The sequence below is a fragment of the Selaginella moellendorffii genome, unplaced genomic scaffold (genome assembly GCF_000143415.4).
Source record: "Selaginella moellendorffii unplaced genomic scaffold, v1.0 SELMOscaffold_73, whole genome shotgun sequence".
NCBI classification, from domain to species: Eukaryota; Viridiplantae; Streptophyta; class Lycopodiopsida; order Selaginellales; family Selaginellaceae; genus Selaginella; species Selaginella moellendorffii.
Window position 1 is genome coordinate 423,505 of NW_003314334.1, and position 18,300 is coordinate 441,804.

Genomic DNA, 18,300 nt, shown 5'->3' on the forward strand with positions numbered 1-18,300 from the left:
TCAGATGATGTTTTTGTAGTCGACTTGATGCGGACAGAGATTAGCTTGTCTCTGACAAAAAGGCTTTCTGATGATCCAAGCATCCCCTCTTGCGCTGTGGTTTTGCTCACATTAGTCACTAGATTCTCGCATGATTTTCGTTTCGACTCGGTCTAGATCTATTGCACAAAACCGAGAAAGTTACAAATCCGCAAGATTGGTCACCGCTAGAGATGTTTTGGGATCGCCCACAACCTCGGTTCTTCCCATCTGATCAAAACCCCTCTAGACTGATCCTTTGACTGAATGTTCCACTTCCGTACGATGGTGAATGCTCGCCAAAAGCACGTAAGGAGCAGAGTTTTGGGGATCGGCAAGCATGGCCTGTGACGCCGCCATGCTCCCTCCGCGGCTGTTGTCGTGGCTCTTGCACGATCCCAGCAAGCACTTCCAATCCACACTGTCGGGAACAAAGGGCATGCTCGCGACGAGATCGTGTGCGTCTCGCAAGTGCCCCGCGCGACCCAGCAGATCGACTAAACAGCAGTAGATCTTCTTCCCGGGCTTGGCCATCCCGAAATCCGAAACCATGGACGCGAAGCACGATCGCCCAGATCCAACATCCCCGGTGCGGCTGATCGAAACGAGCACGCAAAGGAAGGAGGTTTCGTCCAGTGGAATGGAGCTCATCTTCATGGAATGTAGGAGATGCGTGGCATATTCGTATTCGCTGCCGTGGTGAGCGTACAGAGCCAACATCGCATTGCAAGAAATCGTGTCCAGCTCCGGCATTTGGATCCACAGCTTCTTTGCTTCGTTGACCAGTCCACGCTGGGTATATGCCGAGAGAATAGCGTTCCAAGATGCCACATTTTTGTACGGTATGTCATGGAACACGGCCTTAGCCTCGACAAGATCCCCGCTTCTGGCAAATGCCGCCACCATTGAGTTATACGAAACTACGTCCCGGTTTTCCATTAAGTCAAACATTAGCTTTGCCTCTTCAATGTAGCCGCCACCAAGGAATGCTGAGAACATTGCGTCGTAACTTACCAGGTTTTTATCCTCCATCTGATCAAATAAGCTCTTGGCTTCCTCCAGACGGCCGTTTTGGGCATATGCAGACAGCATTGAGTTCCAAGAGACGATATCTTTTGTTTCCATTTGATCAAAGAGGGCCTTTGCATCGCCAACCTTCCCTGCTTGTGCGTATGCCGAGAGCATGCAATCCCATGACACCACGTCCCTCTCTGGCATTGAGTTGAGTAGAGAGTTAGCGAGATCCACATGCCCGTTTTGGGCATATCCATTGAGCAAAGTGTTATACGAGACCAGGTTTTTCTGTGGGATTCTATCAAAGACTTCTTTAGCTCGATCAGTATGTCCTCTCCGGGCATACGTAGCAAGGAGAGTGTTCCAAGAGACAATATCCCACTCTTGCATTCGATCAAACAGACTGGTGGCTTCCTCGATGCAGCTGCTACCAGTAAGGTTGAGATCATAAGCAGACAGCATTGCATTGTAAGAGACAATGTTCTTTTCTGGAATCAAGGAGAAGAGTCTCTTGGCCTTTTCCATATGCTCGTTCTGCGCATATCCCGTGAGCATCGTGTTCCATGAAATTACGTCCCACTCAAGCATCCGACTGTAAAAAATGTGCTCGGTTTCTTCCAGATTCCCTTCATGGGTATAGAGAAAAAGCATTGCATTCCAGGATACAACATCACTTTCGGGAAAAGAGTGAAGCAGTATTTTTGCTTCCAAGACATGTCCGCCTTGGGCATATAACGATAGCATTGTGTTCCACGACACCAAGTTTCTCTCAGGCATTTTGTCAAAGAAGTTCTTGACCTCTTCCAAATGTCCAGACCGCGTATGTGCTCCAAGCATAGTTGTCCACGAAACAATATCCCTCTGTGGCATAAGTCTAAATATTCTTTCTGATTCCAGTACCTTTGAGTTCAGCATATAGACTGAAAGGATTGAGTTCCAAGAAAAGTGGTCGTGCTCGGGCATTGTATCAAAGATTCTTATGGATTCCTCTAAGTACCCTCTTTGGGCATATGCAGCTAGCATGGCATTCCATGCTACTAAGTCTCTCTGATCCATCCCATCAAAGAGTTTTTGCGCTTCCTTGAGATGTCCATTTCTGGTATACGCGCAGATCATCATTACCCACGAGAATGGATTTTTCGGTCGAATCTCATTGAAGATTCGGCGGGCATTATCGACACTTCCACACCTGCCGTACATCTGGACGAGAATGTTGAGGGTGAACCGGTCGGGATGGGCAATGCGGGAGTGTATTTCGTTCGCTTGTGAGAGTTCTGTACAAGCGTTTATCAGGCTTCGTACGGCGTGATCTGTGCCCATCATGGTATTGAGATGATCTGTTGATAAAAGTGTAGCAAAGATCTTGGAGGTAATGTGTTTTTATAGTATAAGTTTCACTGCCCAAAGTGGAAGAATCACAATATCCTAATTTTATCATAATAAAAGAGTCACAGAGACAGTATCTACAAATCTAGTGAGAATTTTGTATGGGTTCTTGTGTCGCAGCCTGAGGTTCTTGTGTTCTCCGAGTTCCACTCCACGAACCAGATTCAAGTAAGTTCTTGGTCTTGATCTACTCCAAAAACATGAAAATTACAGGTTACCAGATTCTTATGTGGTGGATTCATCGTTGGTATTTCCTCAAGTCATGCAATCTTTGACGGAAACTCTGCCTGTGAGTTTTACGACGCTATCTCCAGAACTGTAAGAGGGGATCTCATTCCGTCGACGTCAATTCCGGTCGCACCATCTTTCGCGGCCCAAACGATCCAACACTCAGTCACCCGGAGCTCGTTCCAATGCCTGATGTTCCACCCAGCGCACTACCATCATTCCAAATCGCTCCACTCAGGTTTCGCATTTAAATTATTCTCCTTCATGCCCACCATCCATTCTTTCAAGAAAAAGGCACTGTGCGATGGCACCATAGCCAGATGCTCGTCTTTTGAAGCATTGGCGGGCCATGTCTGGAAGGCACAGACAAAAGCCTCGTGCAACAACAACAAAAGAAAAGGTGGCGAACCTCTTTGTGGCTGTTTACAAATGTTCGTCACACGATGGCAAATCTACCAAAGAATTACGTTGGAAATGCGGTGGTGTCTGCTCCGTGCTGGGACATGGTTGAGGAGATTCGCAACGCCGTTGTTTATGGGCATGAGTTTTAAGAAAATGGGCAAACTGGAAGAGTTCTTGAATACAGCAAATAAAAGAATTTAAACTTGAAGAAAGATAATGCTAAATTATTTATAATGCTAAACCGTACTTAGAGATGTACTTGCATCGTGCACCGACATCTATATTCTTATTAAGTGTGAAGAACGAGCGATGCTAGATTGGCTACTCGGCTTCCGCAAGAGCATGCTCATTTGTCAATGGCAAAGGCTGGATTTTGTCGTCACAGTTACGTGAGGAAGACGTGCCACAATGTGGGGGTCCTCAAACTGTAAAGCTCTGGATGTGATGAACATCATGGGTGATTTACAGGCTGAAATGATTTCTACACTCCAATGTCGTGTCCAGCTTATGGCCACAAGTTCTCCGTAAGTTTATCAAGTTGCATACTTTAGGATGGTTGTATAGAAAATCAACCTATAAAAGAGCCAGCAAAATCACACTCTTTGCCATCGAGAAAGAAATGGGTCAGCATGTTTTTGTAGAAGAGGTTTCTGTTTTGAAGCCTCCCATCTCCACTCCTTGCACCACTCTCTTCCTCCACAATCTCGAGCAGCAGCTCTTCTTCCCAGTAGAAATGCTCTTCTCCTACAAAGTCGACTCCCCGGGTTCCACCCGAAACGTTGCCCATGTCGTGCGAGATGCTCTGCAACAGGTTCTCGTCCCTTACTACTTCGTGGCCGGAAGGATCCGAGTGAACGAGGAGCAAGGCCGAGTTGAGCTCGACTGCAACGGGGCTGGAGTTTTGTTTGCCAGTGCGAGCTGCTCGTCCACGATTCGTGACGCTGGAGACCTCCGAATGCCAAATCCAAGCGCGAGAAACTTTCTCGTTTTTCCTACCGAAATGCCCATGGAAATCTGCGACGTTCCGCTCGTAACGATCCAAGTAAGTGTTTCTTCTTGGATGAACTTCCGTTACTTCCACTTACAAGTTGCATCAACCTTGCAGGTTACCAGATTCATATGTGGAGGATTCATTGTTGGTATTTTAGCAAGCCATGCGATCTTTGATGGAACCGCTGGCTGCGAGTTTTACGATGCCATTGCAAGAACTGCAAGAGGGGATCTCAACCCAGCGACGATGACCTTCAATCTTGATCGCTCCGTCTTTCGCAGCTCAAATCCACCCCGACCAACGCTCGATCACCCCGAGCTCGTTTCGATGCCTGATGTCCCAGCCAAGTTGATCTTCAGCCCAGCGCACTATCACCCTTCTAAATCTCTCCTCCCGGGGTTTTCTTTTAAGTTATTCTCCTTCACGCCCGCCATGCTGGATTCATTAAAGAAAAAGGCGCTGTCGGATGGCACTATAGCCAGATGCTCATCTTTCGAAGCTTTGACAGCCCATATCTGGCAGGCGCGAGCAAAAGCCTCGCATGACTCCCATGCAACAACAAAGGTGGCGAACCTCTTTGTGGTTGTAAACGTTCGTCACAAGGTCAAAAATATTCCGAAGGACTTCGTTGGAAACGCGGTGGTGGCTGCTCCCTCCTGCGACACCACAGTGGAGGATCTTTGCAACGCAACATTGTCGTTGTGCGTACGAAAGGTCCAAGCAGCCATTAGGCGTGGAACGGAGGAATATGTGCGGTCAGTAGTGGATTGGTGCGAGGACAGGCATGGCATCATTGACTTGCCGGGTGGCATGATCATCACACCATGGTCGAAGTTGGCATTTCACAAGCTGGATTTTGGATGGGGGAACCCGGACTACGTTACGTCAGCTGTGCATGACAGGAAAGAATATGTGGTTTTGCTGTCCAACTGTATGGGAGATGGCGGAGTGGACGTGTTTATGGGTATGGAGTTTGAAAAGATGGGCAAACTAGAAGACTTCCTCATGGTATGATTGATAATTGAGTGAAAAGCATAATAAAAATTTTCCGTAAGTCTCACTAATTTGCTTTAAGTCTCGAGCTTATGAGCCTCCACTATAGAGCAGAGACAGTTCACATCACCTATAGTTTTAATGTTGTTAAACTGTGCTTGAGTGAGGAGCTCTGTGAACTGCACGCTTGTTCTCTCTTTGCCTCCTTTGGTGAGGGCCAAGAGGACCAAGTCGAATGCAAATTTGAGTGATTCGAATGGTCCTCTTTCTGCTGGATCCATGTCAATATCAACAATTATCAGCTTTCCTCCATGGGGAAGTGCCTTGTAGCAGTTTTGGAGAACAAGAATCACTTCGTCATCGTCAAAGTCATGTAGTATAGTCTATAATAAAAAAGAGAGATCAAAGTTGATATCCTATGAGAGCTCCTTACTTTGAGGAGAATTGCATCAGCTGGTGGAATGTTTTCCATCATGTCACCACGAACATGCCTCACACCTTTAGAAATATAAAATTATTTTCAACAAGATGTATATATTTTTTTACCTGGAATGGCTGGAGCAGCGTGGGCAACATGAGGAAGCTCATAATTCACACCAGCAATGTGGGGATACTTTTCCACAACCCTGCCAATATCAGCTCCAAAACCTCCTCCCACATCCACTAAAACTCCTCTAATCTCATCAAAACCATGATAAGTTTGTAGAACCGAGTCCATGGTAACATTGGAGATGGCTACCATTCCCTGGCTAAAAAGCCCCAGAAACTCTGGATTTTTCTCCATGTAATCCCAGATAAACATCCCTTGGGCTCTCTGGAAGGGGACCTCGCCACCGTGAAGTATGAATTCGTGTATGTGATGCCACCCTGAAGTTACGACCTCGTCTTGCAGCATGAGCAGCCGAGCAAACTTCGATTCAGTGAGCATCTCGCAGAGCTCGGTGCTTCCATACTTGAATTCGCCTGGAACTTCCAGAGATTGAATCTTTAGAAGAACTTTCTTCACCACCAAGTAGTCGAGGAGACGACGAAGAGGGGCTAGTTGGATGTTTGTGCCTTGGAGCCGGGCCGCGATTTCTTCCAAGCTCATAGATTTCTCCAAAGAATCGGAGAGAATGTCTGGAATTCTAAGAAGAACCGCGGCCTTGATCCCGAAAGAAGTCGCATGGCCGATGGCCATCTCCCACAGAGCCGCGAGATTCTGCGCGTGAGAAGCCATAGCCAAGCGCCCAAAAACCTTCGAATTTAAATTCAAAAAAGATTCGGTAAATGATTCTCCCCTCGACCAAGGCCGAGTGCGCGGGGTTGATTCGATCGTGCAGTAGCATAGGACAGGCGCGCGACCTCCACTTGCAAATCCAAATCTCCCTCCGGAATCTCCTCACCCAGGATGCCTTCCTCGCCAATCTCCTCGTCCAGATGTATGGGCGATTGGGCAGCGTGGACGAGGCGCGCGCCCTCTTCGATCGAATCCCCAGAAGGAACTCCTTCTCCTGGGTGCTCATGCTCACGGCTTACGTCCAAAACGGGTTTCTGGATCGCGCCAAAGCGCTGTTCGACCAGATCCCTCACGCCAATCCCGTGGCGGCGAATGCGTTGCTGTCGGCGTACGCCCACGCCGGCGATCTCGCCGCAGCAAGAAATCTGTTTGATTCGTTGCGCGAGCCCGAGTGGCAGAGCCTCTCGCTTTGGAACACGATGCTTTCGGCATATGCCCTTACCGGCCATCTAGAAGAGCTCGAGCGTCTCTACAAAGAGATGCCGGTTTGGGATAGGGTCTCGTGGACGGCCATGCTGACCGCGTACGGAAGGTCTGGTGATGCTCGAAAAGCTAGTATTGTGTTTGAATTCATGGCCGAGAGGGACATGGTTTGCTGGAGCGCAATGATCACTGCATTTGCCCAAAACGGGCAGTTTCTTAGCGCAGAAAAACTCTTTCGCTCGATGCCGGAGACTGACCTAGTGTCCTGGAATGCGATGCTGGCGATGTACGCACAAGCCGGAAAGATAGAAAATGCGAAGAAAACCTTTGATTCGATGCCCGAGAGAGATCTTTTTGCATGGTGCGCACTGATCACAGGATATGCCCAAAACGGGCATCTGGAGGCCGCGTTTTTCTTGCTGGATTCGATGCCGGAGCGGAACCTGGTGCCCTGGAACGCAATTCTCTCCGTCTGCGTGCAAAGGGGTCTCTTGGACGAGACGAAAAACATCGTCGATTCGATGCCGGAGGTCGATCTGATCGCCAGCAACGGGCTGCTCATCGCCTACGCTCAAGAGGGCGATCTCCAAAACGCAAGAAAAACTTTCGATCGAATGCCCGAGCGCGATATCGTGTCATGGAACGCGATGCTCTCGGCCTACACCCATCTCGGCCTCGTCGACGAGGCCAAGAGCTTCGTGGAGCAAATGCCCGAGGTGAGCATGGTGACGTGGAATGCCACGTTGTATTCCCTCAGCCAAGCTGGCCATGTCATGAGGGGAAAAGCTCTCTTTGAAGAAATGAAGCTCAAGGACTATTACTCCTGGAATGTGATGCTCTCGGTATATGCCCAGAACGGGCATCTGGAAGAAGCCTTGGACGTTTTCCACTGCATGCCCGAGAGAGGTACCGTCGCCTACAATACAATGATCGCAGCTCACGCTCAAAACAAGGATCTGGATCGAGCAAAAGTGCTATTTTTCCAAATGCCGGAGTGGGATACAATCACCTGGAACGCCATGATGACCGCGTTTGCGAACAAAGGTCTTCTCAACCACGCGCGGCGATTGCTACGCTTGATGCCGGAGCCCAATCCCATCTCCTGGAACGCTCTCATTGCAGCCTTTGGAAGCAATGGACGCCTGAGTAGCGCTGTGGAGATTTTCCAGGAGATGGTTCTCGAGGGATCCAAGGTGAGCGAGACGACTTTCGTTTGCTGGCTCCTCGGTTGCAACCACAACGGAAACGTTGCTTCTGGCTGGTCGTGCTTCCGATCAATGTTCGAGCATTCTGTCCCGCCATCCAGACAAAGTTACTCGTGCATGATCGATATACTTAGCAGGGCTGGTTACCTGAGAGACGCCGAGGATCTCATTCGCTCCATGCCTTACGCTCCAGACTTTGTCGACTGGCAGTGCTTGCTCGGAGCTTGCCGAGGGAGCAGCGAGAACCGCAGAGGTGGCGCTCGAGCTGCAAGGCAGGCAATCGAGTTAGAACCCAAAGACGCTTCCACTTACGTGCTGTGGGCGAACATCGAGGTCCCGAAGCAAAAGCTTGTTCATCTCTAGAATTTCAAAAAGGCTTTTCTCTTTTGGTCTCTGTGAATATTTACAACACTAATACAACCTTCCTCGGCATCCAGACGATCCACAGTGGCACGGGCAACCCCTTCCTGGTAATAACTTGTACCTGTAGTCGTAAGATAGTTCTTCTCCGCAAAGAATCTGCGAGAAACAAAAACAAAACTTAGTGGAGGTCCGTTTGTCACCCATGGCTCGGTACTTACATCACGGCTAGCAAATAATCCAATGTGCGCGAGTTGATAGTCCATGCTCTCCACTAACACCTGATAGTTTACAAGGTTCGGGGAACAACTGCGTAAAGCCAGCATTCAATCAGCAACGCATCCACGATATTGCCGTCACAGTACCTGTGGTTTATAAACCTCGCAACGTTTCCATGCTTTGTTGCATCTATAACAAACGGTTTTATTCTTGGAACTCTGCTTGGTCCCCTTCGAGATCTCCCTCCGGTGTTTAAGTGCACATCAATGTCGTACAGATAGCTACAACCAACTTGATCGTATCTGTCCAATCAAAGTGTAAGACGAAATCCGGAATCCAGATCTGCAAAACAATCACCTTTCTCCTCGCCGATTTGCTTCTTGATCGTTCAGTACTTCACCAAGGTACTCGCAAACAAACGTTCCACGGGAGATGTTTTGAGCGGCCCTCACAGCCCATCCCTTTGACAACACAGGCACTTAGTTAATCCATCTTCACCGAGGAAAACAAATAATACCTTGTGCCTCGTCTTGAAAACCTCCAGTTTAACTTTTACACCTCTCTGAAGAACACGATTCGGACACTCCTCGGAGCACATACAACTCGTATTGCACTCATAAACGAGGTAACCCTCCTGCAAAACAAGAAACGAATGAGCTATCTTACTAGGTAGAATAATGACGCTTACTTGAAGAACGATGCGGCCTTCTCCATCGTAAGGAAACCTCCGAAGCATTTCTTCTCCCCATATGTCACATGCGTCTGCGTAATCACTATCAAACATTTCCACGTGATCACACGACCTTGATGAGCATCGACCCCGTCCGCAAGAACAGCCGATTTGCGAATCCTGGAAGTTACAAAGAGAAAAAACAGAAAACCGAGAAATTAGAACTTGAGAACCAATATAAACAAACCTTCGTATCAAGTCCCAAAGACGGATCAAGCAAACGATCTGTGACGTAGCTGAAAGTCTCCCACGGTTTTAGAGAGTCGACGTGGTACGACTTTCCCTCCCTACACTGCAAGCAGTTGCAGGGATCGGTCTCTTCGTCCTCCACACAAGGAACCGGTACACGCTCTTTCCCGAAGCTTATGTCTTCGCAAAGAACCACGCTCTTTTTCCTGGCCGACGCAGCAACGGCACCCTTCCGGAAAACATGCAGCCTCATTTCCGAGGTGCGCTCTGGAGCTCTAGCGGTACAGTTTTGAGGACAAGTGAAACCATCTCGAGCCCACTCAATCTCCTGCGGAGCAGCCAATTTCACAGCGTTTGCGTGCGTTCCCTTGGGGACTGAGTCGTACTGTTCTTCCAGAGTGCGGTAGAACCGTGCCTCGCAGCATGCAGACCGAGCAGCAGCTAGAATTTCATCATCTCCAGGAGGTCCAGGCAGCTTGGCAGCAGCCCCACGTTCAGCTTCCGATCTCTCGCTCTTCTGTTGCTGCACGCTGTGCAGTGCCTTCTTGATGCGAAGAATGGAGTTCATCCCATGCTGGCTGAGTTTTCCACGCCTCCGGTTACTACGGTTGCCTTGAGTCACGCCCGTTCTCGATTTCGAGATTGTCCCAACGTGTGAGGACATGTGTACTGCTTGATGATGCCGGCCCAAGTCTGGTAGCGCACGGAATTTTTTCCCGCACAGCTTGCAGGTGTACTTGTGCTCCGAGCCGTCGTTGTCTACAGAGTAGCAGTTCCCATCGAGGTACTCGAGTGCTTCCATCTCGTCAGCCGAATAGTCCGAGCTAGGAATGTCCATGAAGTCTTCGTCGTCCAGAGAATCTTGCTGGTTGTCATCTGAAAGTACCGGGAATGGTTCTTCTGCAGTGACAAGATCGTCGTCCGGCATCTTCGTGTCTTCCGCAGGATCCTCAGCTGGTAGAGCGAGTGTTGGCATTGCACTGAGATGATCCGAATGTCCCGACACCACGTGATCCCACAGAGCCTCGAAGTGTGGAAACTGCTCGTCACAGTTGATACAGATGTGAACGGCGGGAACGTCCGTCAAGGCTTCGTGATCGGTCTTACAGTGTCTCTCCAGGCTCGACTTGTTCGTAAACTCCTTGTTGCATTCCTTGCAGGCATAGCCTTTCAAGAACCAGTGCGCCTCTGTCTCATGAGAAGCCTTCCAGTGGTTGCCGAGCTCCACCATCTCGGCAAACTCGTCGTCACAGATGCTGCACTTTATCTTTTCTTGCTGCTTTTGCTCGGCCTGGTCACCCGATAGCTGCTCTGGACATTTGCCTTCAACCTCCGCGGCCCCTTCTGGAGTCGGTTTCGATGCCTCCGCACGCTCTTGAAGCTTCAAGAACCTCCCGAGCTTGTCCTTCCGCTGGTTTACTAGCTTCATCAGTGCCGTGGCAGCATGGATATCCTTGGAGGCTTCAGCAAGCACCCAATCCAGTAGCTTGTCAGCCGAGTCGGTAGTGTCACTGGTACTGGCTCCTTCCATTTTCGCACTTTCCATATACCTGCTGAGCCAGCTTTTTGCTTTAAGCACAGTTTGTGCTTCGTCCAGCTTCTTCACTTCAGACGGAGCCGCATCTTCTTGCTGCGAGTTGCTATCCGGCTGATGCTTCTCACAGTAGAAACTTCCCGGTCTTGATTTGTGAGAGCACTGATCGCCATTTACGCACCTCCCAAGGCAGCGCACCCGCGTCGCTGCCGGCCCGTTGTTTCTAATTATTCTTCCCATCCGCTTGAGATGCCAACTATAGTTTCTCGCTCGCTCTATAGAAGCCGTCACCTTTCTTCTCCTGGGACTGCTTTCTTCTTTAACGTCTTCGCCAGTCGGAGGCTCTTGTTGTGTTTTCGCATCTGTTTCTGCTTCCTCCTTGAATTCGTGCTGCTGAGGTTCTGGTTCCACGTTTTCTTCGGTCGCCCTCTGGGAGCTTTCAGCGGTTACCAACTGCGGATTTAAATGAGGTGCGTCCGCAAAACTGTGCTTCTTGCAAAACAATGAATCTTCTTTGGCTCTGTGCGTGCAGCGCCTCCCATACTTCGTGATCCCTTCGCATATCTTATCACCCGGCATTTTCGGAATAATCGTTGTCGAAGACTTCGGTGTAGCTGCGACGGCTTTCGGCGGCGGCGGCGGCGGTGGTGGTGGTGTATACTCCAGTTTTTTCACGCCTTCTATGCCGTCCCCAAAAGCCAAACTCATATGCTTGCAGCAGTACAGAGAGCCTTGGCTTGGAAACCGGGTGCACTGCCTTTTCTTCTTCTCCATATACGCAGCACAAAGCTGGTAGTTCGAGCTGAGCCTCTTACTGATAGGCGCTGTAGACTGATTTATCAGCGAGCTCGAGCGGCCAGACAGGTCGTCATCCTCGGATTTCGGTACCGATGCTGGTGTCGACGTAAGTACTTCAGCGGATGGTGCTTTGGGCCTCTGTTGGTTGTCGGCAGTGTAGCCGTTCACTTCGTCTTCCTTTTTCACTGGGGTTGAGACGGGAATAAGTTGCGTTGGGTATCTTCGCCGAACATCTAGCTTCGACCTCTTTAGAGCCAGCTCCACGTTCGCTGCGTCCGAACTCAACCTCCGGCGCTTAAGAGTCTCGGAATCCGCAAACAGCGACGAGTCTGGCGTCATCGAGATGCTCGGATAGACGCTTCTGTTTTCGATCACTGCTCGCTTCCAATCTTTCCATTCTGTTCCAACAGCGGACTGTTCTGGTGCATCCCAAAGAGCATGGACAGTTTCCCATAGGACAGCGTTTACCAGCTCCTGCAAAACAAAAAAGAAAACCGAGATTTAAAGTTCCGAAAGTATTACACACGTTATTGACCTTGTTAAGATGTTCAACGGTTTGTGCACTCTTAGCAACTTCACAGTCATTCTTCCACCTGTTAAAGCTTTCTTGAAGCCATGTCTCGTTATAGCACGTTAGCTGGATCATCTGCAATTACCTTAAGACATAAGCAGCACACCTTTTTCAAAACGTTACGTTACGCACCCCGAAAAGCTTGACAAGCATTTTGCTAACGTCTGAATACTCTTTAGATTCCACGGCCTGGTTCGCAAAAGTCTTCCACGCGTTTACATTCTGAGCGCTATCTACGACTGCCTGCAAAATTACCACTGTTGGGAAACCAAACCAAAAAACTATTCAGGAAAAACCTTAATGGGCAGGCGGTCGCTGATGTCAAGCATGTTGGCGGCCAAGACACGGAGCATGTGGTGCTTTGGAAGGTCGAGATTTTCCACCGCATCTCTACCGCTTTGATGTGTTCCAAAGGCGAGCGGCTCGGGACTCTCCGTGATATGGCAAGCATACTCAAGGTCCACCCAAGAGTACGTTCGAGAATTCGGAAAGAACACCACCACATATGTCTTCTTGCTGTACGTAGGCATGGCTCTCACCGTCGCGGACGAGCAATCGCTTGGGTAGCACTGTATACAAGCTCGCCATTTCCCTCGCCACTGTAAAAGGAGAAAGAGAAAAAAAGCTCAGAGACTCAACAATTTACTGCCAGGCGAAATTCCAACTCTAGAACAAGAACCAAAATCATCCATCTTTGAAAGCCCCAAAAAGCATGCACCAAGAACTCATGCAGGGCCAGGTCAACTAATGATCGCGAGATTTAAATCCATTACCCTAGGCACTAGATCCAGGACCTTGCACGAATGCTAGCTTCTATAAGATGCCTCGAATGCATGAAAGGAACTCAAAGAATCAACATACCCACCAAGAAAAAGAACGAACTTTGAGAAGAAGGAACTAAAGAATCGAAATTTACGCACCTTGACCCAAAGAGCTATTCCACCTTCCTGCGTCATGGTCGGCTCTTGCATCTCACTTATGCCTATAATGCTCGTGGTAGTCGCGGAAACACCCTTTTTCTTACTCCATCCCTTAGGTCTTGCCTTACGTCCACCGTCCCCACTTGTACTCACGACCCCAGTTAAACTTTTTCCACAACCCGGGCTGCCCTGTTCATCCTCCTCCAAAATTTCTTTCCCGGCCAAGTCTTTGGCAAGTTCTTCCTGGGAGCTCAGCACGCAGCCTAGCAAATCCCCATCGCTCTCGCTCCTCTTCACCTCTCCCAGCAGGAATTCCTTGGCCAGAATCCCATCCCCGGCCAAATCCTCCTCCACATTCTTGGAAATCGTCGCGGATGCCGCAATCACTTGCTCGTCATCGAAGTTTGAATAGTTGCAAAGGCAGCTATCGACGGCGGTGGTGACTGTAGCGCCATCCCCCATGGATTATCACCCTGGCGAGCTCCTGCAAAGATCTATTCCACTAAACCCTGCCCCGCGGAGACGATGCCGGCCCGGAGATTGCAGCCTTATACCTGGAAGATAGTTGCGAGCTTTGATCGTCGCGCTGGAGTGAATGGAATCGTCGCGGGAGGGAGGAAATATCGATGCGCGCGAGATGACCTAGCGAGAGCTTGGCGTGCCGGGGTGGATCACTCTCGACGATGGAACGAACTCGTCCTTACATTATTAAAGCCCTAAAACACAAACCCTAGTAGCAGCTAGTCGCCAAGCCCTTAAAAAAGAAAAATGTACCAAAGGGCAACAGTGTCTTCGTTTAGGGTAGTATTTTTTTTTTATTTTAAGGCTATCAAGTGAGGAATGATCGAAGTGCTGCTACTGCGTCTCCCTTGTGCTCTCGCAGCGTTCTCTCGGCGATCTTCCTATCAATCTGGAAGAATTTGCAAGAGTGAGCAGGAGATCTTTGGAAGAACTTCGCAAAGAATACCTCGAGCTCATTCGCGATAACGTCAATGTGCGCTGGATCTATCTTCACAGCTGCGAGTTCTTTCTCCCTACAATGCAAAAAAACACTTAAAGGAGAAAGAATCAGGCAAGAGAAACACAGCACCTTAATCTCTGGATGTCTCTATCGGCATCAGACGTCGCCGCAATCGAAGCCATGGCCTAGAAAACAGTCGCAAATTAAGACTTTCGCTAGATTTCGAAGAAAAAATTCCACTCACCTGTTGAACACGCGTAGAATCGAGCTGCCGCTCCTCCACATGATCGGTAATCTTGTCTAGCGCCTTGGATTGCTGTTGCCTGTCCTTGGAATCGGGCGCGCGAGCCGGCTCCTCGTCCGCCATTGCCCCAAGAGCCCTAAACCAAAAATCTCGTTGTTGCCCAAGAACCCTAATCTTAACTTTGACCATATCAGTCAACGGCCCTGACCATCTTTGACTCGGAGAAAGTGTTGGCCATGAGCGCGTACGCTCCTGGATCTCTAGCGTCCAGCCGCAGCATCGCCTCAAATGCGAGCTTCCCAATCTCCAAGTTCCTCCACTTCCTCGCCGCGTTCATGATCGACGTCCACACTGTCAAGTCCGGCTCGAAAGGCATGCTCTTTACCATCGCCACCGCCTCTTCCAGATGGTTTGCTCGAGCTAGAAGATCCACCACGCAAGTGTAGTGCTCCACGCTGGGAACCACCCTGTGATCCTCGGAGATCATCATCTGGAAGAACTCCATTCCTCTCTCCACCAATCCAGCGTGACTGCACGCCGTCAAGACGTGAAGGAAGACGATCCCATCGATCGCTACGCGCTCTCTTTTCAACCTCTCCACCACCTGGAACACCCCTTGAGTGTCACCCTGCTGGCTAAACCCCGCGACTAGAGCTCCCCAAGCCACCGAGTCTTTCCTCTGGATCGAATCAAACACTGCTTGAGCTTCCACCATGCTCCCACACTTCCCGTAGAAATCCACTACTGCTGTTGCTAGAACCGTGTCCCTGGCCAGATCAATCCTGGGAGTGCTCGCTACTTCGCTGTGGATCTTCCTGCCGGTCGAGAGAGCTGCTAGATTCCCACAAGCCTTGAGAGCCGCGACGTAAGTTAGAGCGTCCGGCTCAATCCCGCTACCTTTCATCTGTTCCAGGAGCTCCAGAGCGACTCTAGCTTCTCCTTGAGCGCTCTGTGCGTGTCCGAGGATCAGGGTGTTCCACGAGACCACGCTTCGTTGGATCATACCATCGAAGACCCGACGAGCTTCGACGAGTAGTCCACACTTGCAATACAGATCCAGCAGCGTGTTGGCTATGAATACGTCCTTCCTGTAAACGGACCTTAGCACCTGTGAGTGAAGAGCAAATCCTATCTCCAAACTCACAACTTTGAGAAGCTCACCTCCAATCTGCGATGGTGTTTCTCGAGCAGCCAGAGAGCTGCAAGCTTTGAGAGCCGCGACGTAAGTTCGAGAGTCCGGTTCCATCGGCTTTCCATCTCCGTGTTGCATCAGCTGGAAGAGCGTCAAGGCCAGGCGTTCTCGTCCATTCTGAGCCAGCGACAGTAGCATGATGTTCCACGAGACTAAATCGCGAGTTTTCATCCTGTCAAACACCGCCAGTGCCTCCACAATCCTTCCACACTTCGAGTACATGTCGATCAAAGTGTTGGCCACGAACATATCCGCTGTATGACCCCTCTCTCGAGCCTGGGAGTGAATCTCCATTCCTTTTTCCAGGCTCTCCATCTTCACAAGCTCTCCATTTACGCGAGTACCTTCTTCTTTCTCCGCCAGGCCAATGCAAGCCTCAAGAGCAGCGACGAAAGTCCAAGAGTCTGGCGAGATCATACTCTCCTCTTCTTGCATCCTCGAAAACAATCTCATGGCGAGCTCGCCCTCCCCGTTCTGAGCACACCCGATGATAATCGAGTTCCAAGTCACCACCGATCTCTTCTTCATCCGGTCGAAAACTTTCACTGCCTCGTCGACTTTGCCAACTTTGCAGTAGAGATTCACCAGCGAGCTCGCCACAAAGAGGTTGGATTCGTGTCCTCTCTTCGCTGCAAGAGCGTGTAGAGCCAGGGCCTTCTCTAGAGCACGCTCCTCCCGAAAAACCATCCCTCTGTCCATTTTCTTTGGAAGCTGCTTCCTCCGCCACTGTTCTTGCTCGGCCAAGCTCGTACAAGCTCTCAGCGCCGCCACCATGCTACACGAATCCGGAAGAAATCCCTGTCCCTGCATTGCCTCGAAGAGCTCCAGCGCTAGCTCGCCCTCGCCACACTGGGCATACCCCAAAACAATGGTGTTCCAAGACACAAGGCTTCGCTGCTTCATCACGTCAAACACCGATCGCGCATCCGGCATGCTCCCAGCCTTGGCATACATATCGATCAGCGTGTTGGCCACGAAGAGATTCCCATCGCTCCCTGCCTCCACTGCGCGAGCGTGGATTCTCCTCCCGCTCTCCAGATCCCTGGAGCTGCTGCATGATTTCAACGCCGCAATGAGCTCCGTGATAGCGCCATTCTTCTTCCCTAGATTCTCCCGCTTCGCCCTGGCGATGGGATTCACCGAGGGATCGAGGATTTCCGCCATGCTGCTTACCGCATTTTTAGCAGGAACCCTAAATGATTAGAGCATATTCTGATCTATAAAAGAGAATATCCTGTCAAGCCCTACAAGATTTGAAAAGAGAATAACCGAAACGACTATACTCTCTAGTTATAAAAGAAAATTTGTCTTGCAAAGTAGCTTACTTCCAAGCTAAAAGAGGGAACATACAAGTAGAACCACACCTCCTTTCACACAAACACCACTTAATACCCATCGTCGTAAGAGCCGCGGCTCCCACCGTTGGATCGACCCCCGCCAGCGGGGCGATCGTACGGCCCAGACCTGCTCCGGCCACCGCCATCACGGGGTCTATTATACCCCCCGTTACCACGGTCACTCCCACCACCGTAGCGTCCGCTTCCACCTCGGTCACCGCCTCGGCTTCCACCATACTTGTCACCGCCGCCGCCGCCACCGCCGCTGGTACAGTCTCTCGCCCAGTGGCCACTCTCGCCACACTTAAAGCAGCCACCGTTGCCGCCACCGCCGCCACCACCGCCGCCGCCGCCGCCGCCGCTGCCGCTTCTTCTTCCATAGCCTCCGCCATCTCGGCCCCCATCTCGGCCTCCATCGCGGTCTCGGCCACCGCCGCCGCCTCCTCCGCCGCCAGACTTTGGCTGGGCTTTACTCACAGTGATGGAGCGGCCGTCCAGATCTTTGCCGTGCATGCCATCAATCGCGTCTTGCATGGAGTTCTCGTCGCCAAAGGTGACGAAGCCAAAGCCGCGAGATCTTTCAGTGTCCCTGTCAAGCACCACCTACAAAGCAAGAAAAGAGTTCCAAAAGTTAGAACCTTTGCAAATCGAGCGAACAAAAACTAGCTACGAGCTCTACGAAAAACAAAACATCAAAGCTGCGTTAGTAGCATCACACAGGCAAATCAAGCAAGCAGGAAATGAAAAAAAAAAAAGAAAGAAGCTTGCAAGAAGACTGAGCAAAAAATCCTTTTGCAACCATCCAGACATCCAAGTTTTTCTTGTGGAAAGAACGAGGACAGATTGGGGAGGCCAAGGGTTTCATCTGTCTCAGTATCCTACCTGTTTGGGGCCTGTAAAAAGAAGAACAATAGCAACTCTCTAGTAGCAAGAACAAGAGCGTAACAAAACCGGACGGGATCCAAAGAGAGAGCCAGCCACACAGAGATCATTTCAAAGTTTCCTTGAAAACCTTGGCTTCAATAACGGTGCCATAGGGGCTGAATGCGTCTTCCAGGTTGCGATCAGTGGTTGCCCAAGACAAACCCCCAACGAAGCACCGGAATTCATCGACTGCCGCCGCCATCGCGAGAATCTGCGCAAGAGCAAACGGCGGGAGGGATCGAGCTTCAACCACGGCAGATCTGGCGAGAGACTTACAAGTGGGGCGCGTAGATCCGGACGAGAGCTGCGCGGCGCGACTGGCCCTAGGGTTATTCACTAGAGAAACCGACTCAAAAGCCAATCCAACGGTCAATATGTACGC

At 50.2% G+C, this 18,300-nt stretch overlaps 9 protein-coding genes across 9 annotated transcripts; 2 read left to right on the top strand and 7 right to left on the bottom strand.

Annotated features, from left to right (window-relative positions):
* Positions 1-264: 264 nt before the first annotated feature.
* Positions 265-2,352, bottom strand: LOC112340952 (pentatricopeptide repeat-containing protein At4g02750-like). Its single transcript, XM_024660237.1, has one exon. It carries the CDS (start codon positions 2,350-2,352, stop codon positions 265-267), a length of 2,088 nt encoding a protein of 695 aa, XP_024516005.1.
* Positions 2,353-3,665: 1,313 nt separating this feature from the next.
* LOC9649249 (omega-hydroxypalmitate O-feruloyl transferase) lies at positions 3,666-5,099 on the top strand. Its single transcript, XM_002986248.2, has 2 exons — positions 3,666-4,090; positions 4,154-5,099. Exons 1-2 carry the CDS (start codon positions 3,668-3,670, stop codon positions 5,051-5,053), a joined length of 1,323 nt encoding a protein of 440 aa, XP_002986294.1. The 5' UTR covers positions 3,666-3,667; the 3' UTR covers positions 5,054-5,099.
* A 10-nt stretch (positions 5,100-5,109) lies between these two features.
* On the bottom strand, positions 5,110-6,251 carry LOC9648714 (desmethylxanthohumol 6'-O-methyltransferase). Its single transcript, XM_002986334.2, has 3 exons — positions 5,579-6,251; positions 5,466-5,530; positions 5,110-5,415 (listed from the first exon to the last, which is right to left on the bottom strand). Exons 1-3 carry the CDS (start codon positions 6,249-6,251, stop codon positions 5,110-5,112), a joined length of 1,044 nt encoding a protein of 347 aa, XP_002986380.2.
* A 200-nt stretch (positions 6,252-6,451) lies between these two features.
* LOC112340953 (pentatricopeptide repeat-containing protein At4g02750-like) lies at positions 6,452-8,302 on the top strand. The gene has a single exon (XM_024660238.1). It carries the CDS (start codon positions 6,452-6,454, stop codon positions 8,300-8,302), a length of 1,851 nt encoding a protein of 616 aa, XP_024516006.1.
* Positions 8,274-14,635, bottom strand: LOC9649250 (histone-lysine N-methyltransferase SUVR5). The gene is made up of 14 exons (XM_002986335.2): positions 14,466-14,635; positions 14,351-14,406; positions 14,228-14,294; positions 13,261-14,170; positions 12,637-12,939; positions 12,473-12,583; positions 12,305-12,415; positions 9,436-12,243; positions 9,207-9,368; positions 9,036-9,152; positions 8,876-8,979; positions 8,665-8,820; positions 8,521-8,608; positions 8,274-8,458 (listed from the first exon to the last, which is right to left on the bottom strand). The coding sequence occupies exons 4-14, from the start codon at positions 13,720-13,722 to the stop codon at positions 8,351-8,353; spliced, it is 4,530 nt and encodes a 1,509-aa protein (XP_002986381.2). The 5' UTR covers positions 13,723-14,170; positions 14,228-14,294; positions 14,351-14,406; positions 14,466-14,635; the 3' UTR covers positions 8,274-8,350.
* On the bottom strand, positions 14,090-14,588 carry LOC9649252. The gene is made up of 2 exons (XM_024660240.1): positions 14,416-14,588; positions 14,090-14,294 (listed from the first exon to the last, which is right to left on the bottom strand). The coding sequence occupies exons 1-2, from the start codon at positions 14,586-14,588 to the stop codon at positions 14,090-14,092; spliced, it is 378 nt and encodes a 125-aa protein (XP_024516008.1).
* A 20-nt stretch (positions 14,636-14,655) lies between the features above and the next one.
* On the bottom strand, positions 14,656-15,468 carry LOC112340954 (pentatricopeptide repeat-containing protein At1g20230-like). Its single transcript, XM_024660241.1, has one exon. It carries the CDS (start codon positions 15,466-15,468, stop codon positions 14,656-14,658), a length of 813 nt encoding a protein of 270 aa, XP_024516009.1.
* On the bottom strand, positions 15,416-16,833 carry LOC112340972 (pentatricopeptide repeat-containing protein At4g18520, chloroplastic-like). Its single transcript, XM_024660284.1, has 2 exons — positions 15,627-16,833; positions 15,416-15,553 (listed from the first exon to the last, which is right to left on the bottom strand). Exons 1-2 carry the CDS (start codon positions 16,819-16,821, stop codon positions 15,537-15,539), a joined length of 1,212 nt encoding a protein of 403 aa, XP_024516052.1. The 5' UTR covers positions 16,822-16,833; the 3' UTR covers positions 15,416-15,536.
* A 111-nt stretch (positions 16,834-16,944) lies between these two features.
* LOC9649402 (glycine-rich RNA-binding protein 2) lies at positions 16,945-18,284 on the bottom strand. Its single transcript, XM_002986338.2, has 3 exons — positions 18,195-18,284; positions 18,007-18,129; positions 16,945-17,597 (listed from the first exon to the last, which is right to left on the bottom strand). The coding sequence occupies exons 2-3, from the start codon at positions 18,118-18,120 to the stop codon at positions 17,043-17,045; spliced, it is 669 nt and encodes a 222-aa protein (XP_002986384.2). The 5' UTR covers positions 18,121-18,129; positions 18,195-18,284; the 3' UTR covers positions 16,945-17,042.
* Positions 18,285-18,300: the final 16 nt, after the last annotated feature.